The 4,567-nt window shown below is 42.6% G+C and overlaps 1 protein-coding gene across 1 annotated transcript; it reads right to left on the minus strand.

Moving 5' to 3' along the window:
* Positions 1 to 2,181: 2,181 nt before the first annotated feature.
* On the minus strand, positions 2,182 to 3,315 carry LOC115464972 (carbohydrate sulfotransferase 6-like). Its single transcript, XM_030195367.1, has one exon. It carries the CDS (start codon positions 3,313 to 3,315, stop codon positions 2,182 to 2,184), a length of 1,134 nt encoding a protein of 377 aa, XP_030051227.1.
* Positions 3,316 to 4,567: the final 1,252 nt, after the last annotated feature.

Raw genomic sequence — 4,567 nt, forward strand, 5'->3', positions numbered from 1 at the left:
GATTATGGGCCTGGATCCCCTTCTTCACAGTACACTGCATTGACCACTAGGCTATTCCAGGGACCTGCATGGAGCTCTAATAAGATTGGCCATAACATCTGACGTTGTCATAGAGGATGGACTGTACAGTTTCTCTAGGGGTGGGAGGGGTAAGTGATCACTGGGGGAGTACAGTGGGGACATACCTTAATCCCTCCAGTGGTCATCTGGTTATTTAGGGCACCTTTTTACGACTTAGTCGTGATTGAAATAGGTCCACACCAGAACGTCTAACTTTTAGCCCTGGGTGTTTTTGCTTTGTTCTGTTGTGGTAGAAAAATGTCCAGGTTGTGGGAACACCCAAATCCTGCCTCCCAACACGCTCCCAACTCACCCCCTTGTGATTTGGACGCACTGCAGATGAATTGCATAGAAAAACTTCTAAAAATGTGTTTCAAAAATAGCAATTTGGATGTTTTTGCAAGAAAAACATCCATCTGCTACATTTTGGACATTTTTCTCTTTCAAAAATGAGCCCCAAAGGTTTATAAATCCATAAATCAATTGCAGATTTAACACAAATTTGAGAAAGTATTCTTTCAGTCAACAAACAGTTAAGCTGTAGAATTTGTTGCCAAAGAATGTGATCACAATTAATAACATATCTGGATTTGAAAAAGGTTTGGACAAGTTTCTGGAAAATGGATTAATTAGCACTTCTTAAACAGCTAGATATGGTTACTTGGAAATGAACAACAGGAAGGTGATCTTCCAGATAGTTCCAAATGACCAACTGGCCACCATCGGTCAGATCTTGTATGGCACTTCTTATATTCTTAACAACATGCTCATGAGTTGGTTAAAATACTGTTGTGCATAGGGGAATACAAGCTTAGAAGCTGACAATCTCCAAATTCTCTGGTGTACCACCAACCTACTCCTATGGTGTGATAACACAGGAATGAAGACTAAAGACACAAAGCAACTACTCAATGCAATTGCTATAGACACCTGAGCCTCTGAAGTGGCTCTCGGGTAATGATTGTTTAATTATTCCTGGCTGTATGACTCAAAGTTTGGACCCCTGATGCAGATATACTATGCCAAAATATGGCCTTGGGTCATGTTGCTGTGATAGTCATACTTTCTAGATTATCACATTGATTAACTTTTTGGATTCTACAGTAAAATTCCCTCCTAGAACCTTTGTTCCTTGGTCTTCACTTCTGGGTTGTTGCCACTAATTGTGTATTTGTTCATCTCTGGAGATTTCCTCTTATTTTTGCCTAATGGACTGGACTGATACCGGCACTCTATGTGCATGGGTCTAGGCAGTTATCCTATACCCATGCATATAGGGTGGAATTTAGTAATTGGCACTGGGATGATCTGTTCTAAGCCAGTATTCTATAAAGCATGCTCTGTGCAGAGCGCCCGTCATAGAATATTAGCTTAGCACGCATTTCGCACCTAACTTTGGCCACCAAAATTCATGCCTGCCAAAACCTGGTGTAAATGCTAGCGCTCAATTCTATAACATCATCCCCTGATCCTCCCATGCTCCTTCCATAGCCACGCCCCTTTGGAGTTACGCACTATAAAATTTAGACATGTGTTATAGTGCCTAAGGCAGATGCACACAGAACTCCAAATTGGTGCCAATTAACATCAATTATTAATTGTTAATGACTCATTAAATTAATTTGAATGTACATCTGCCCTAGATGCTCAGATTTGGGTGCCCAACTTTGGCCAACCTATATTTAATCTGGGCGATCTGCCAGTATCAGAGTCGTGATTAAACTTCAGGCTCAGGAAGATAAAATAAGTAATCCAAAAGTCATTAATAGAGTCCATGAAAGAAGGAGGTTTGATTTGTTTGGTAGGATCAATAATCTTTTCAACATAAGCAACAACTCAGGTACAAAGCTGCCTCCATCTATATTATCAAAACTTGAGGCCCGTTGCAGAAATGTGAACAAAAAAATCATATGCCCTGTCTACAATCCACCGTAGCTTGTGTTTTATACACCATGATGTAGAGAACCCAAGAAATCAAGGGGCACATTTTTACACATCCCTTTTGTTTGATTCCAAAATTTCCAAGGTTCTTAATGTGGTGATTCTATAAGCCTGGTCCACCTTCAAACCAAGTAGTGCTTCTGACATGCAGGAGTCTTTTTTGTTGATGCTTTCCTGATTTTAATACATTCCCTGGGGCAACACCAGTTCCAGTGACATGTTCTTCAGGTGCTCCTCAGACCATACCCGCTGATAGCCAAATGTGTCCATTTCCTGCTTGCAGAGCTGCTGAACTTCTTTCACCTTCTGGAAGCTCAGCTTCTCTCTCCACTTCTGGGCAATCTTCAGTGAATCTCCAGAGAAACGCATCAAGCCTCTGTCATTTAAGATGGATCCATGGGTGATGTTATAGACCCAATCCTCTAGCTTGGGAGAGATACTGAGGCCTACATACTCATACCACTCTCTGAGGTAGGCCAAAGGGTCCTTCACCAGGTCTTCATGGCGTACCATGAGATAACGGTCCTTGAGGAAGGGGGGAGGTTTCTGTGAGGCTGCCCTGTAAATCTGAACTTGGGCTTGGCAGATCTCCTGCATAACTACACTGATGTTCCTACTGGAGTTCTGTGCCCTGCTGATTATAGTGTCATCAGTGTTCAGTCCAGGGAAGTACTCTCGTGATGAAAGGACAGCCCTAGGGTCTCTCACTAGATGGATGATCTTCAGGTTCAATGTGGGGTCCGTCAGGAGTGGGTAGAGTGTTGCAAGATCCAAGAACCGTACCACCTTCACCACTATATGGCTGTAGGTCCTGCAGGCCTCTTCCATCTTCTCAAAGGGGCTCTGGCGGCAAATTTGCAAGCACTTGGGCCTGTCAATGAAATCAGAGCGCTGTAAGGCGCCACACACTGGAGGAGAACAGAGGGCCCGGCTTTCTTTCCAGCCAAAGAGGTTAGAGACAAATTTATGTTTCTGCATATAGGGCTCAAAGGCTGACATATTACATGAGAAAATGGCCCTCAGAAGGTCTCTCATAGGTGCTTGAATGAACTGTGGGCTTTTCCTGGAAAGTCTAGTCCAGACATGCCGGGTAGGTTCTAGGAGGTAGAAGACCTTGGGGCTCTGGTTGAAAAGCTGACCCATGAAGGAAGATCCAGATCTCCAGGAGGAAAGAATAAGGAGCTGGGTCCTAAGGGGTCTTCTCATAAACTGTTGACCAGAGAGATTGGAAAGTTTCCAGCCTACATACCATGAGGTACAAGCAAGGGTTAGAATCAGGAAGCAATGCTTGGAAATGGTGGATCTTCTAGGCATCCTTCCTGAAGTAGTGATGGAGGATGATTGACATAGGAATACAGAGGAGGGGAGAGGGAGAGAGAAACAATCATGAATAAAGAAAGGCAGACACGTTGTTAAAAGTGAAAAAGGATAAAGGGAAAGACTTGTGAAAAGATAAAGAAACAGAGATATGGTAAGAGAAAGAGAAGAGAGGAAGAAGGAAAAATGATCAAAAAGAGAGGAATAGGAAGAGGGTAGACACATTGAGGTATAGAGCATCAAGGAGAGAAAAGGGAGGGGAAAAAAAGAGATATACATGAATACACCATAAACCATGAATCATTTTTACAGTGTATCTATATTTGTAGTTCAATTTTAAAAAGGCCTCATCTACAAATTGATTGCTAACTTTGCTTTTCACTTATACTTGTGGTTGAACTATGTAGTACTTAATTCTGTGAAGTGAGGTTATCCCTGTTGCTCGAGTGTGCATCTCTCATCCAAGGGAATGTTCTCAGTCCCATGGAAGAACATGAAAGAAGATGGTTGTGGCTATATCGTGTCCTCAATTCCTGAAAAGCCCTATTCTGTCTTCGGATTTAGCACGCACTACATTCTAAGAAGCCCGTAGAAATAACAAGAGCTTCTTAGCATTTAGCACATGCTAATCGTTAGTGAACAGTAAATCCATTAGCTCACCTTAATAAAAGTAGCCCTAAGTAACAGACGAAAAAGCAGGATTAGTAGGGGGAAGGAGGTTGACCCCACAGGAGGGAAGAGAAAGTAGGAGAAGGAATAGTAGAGATAGAAGATGCTAAGCATACAACTTATTGAAGAATCAAGGGGCCGATATTCAGACCGCAGGAGTAAGGCCAACTCCCGCAGTCAACACTGAGCCCAGATATTCAATACTGGGCCATTTCTGGTCACCAGCATTGAATATCTGGTTTATTATAGGACGGCATAAAGATAACCGGCTAGGTTGATATTCAGACTTAGCCGGTTATCTTTAAACTGGACAAAGATATTCCACCTTTTCATGTAGCCAAATTTGGCTGCTAAATCAGCTTTAAAAATAGGCGGAAAGCCAGTTATATTGGGCAATATAACCGGCTCTCAGCTAGCTGCTAACCAAGGATATTCAGCAGGGGATAGCCGGTTATCGCCCGCTGAATATCGGCATTCTGGCTGGTTAAATAACACTGAATATTGGGGGGCAAGACTTCAGTTCAGGAGACTTTTAATTTTCTTTGGAGAAGTCTCAGTGTCAATGTGTATGTTCCTCTGA

This window comes from Microcaecilia unicolor, chromosome 3 (genome assembly GCF_901765095.1).
Source record: "Microcaecilia unicolor chromosome 3, aMicUni1.1, whole genome shotgun sequence".
Lineage (NCBI taxonomy): Eukaryota > Metazoa > Chordata > Amphibia > Gymnophiona > Siphonopidae > Microcaecilia > Microcaecilia unicolor.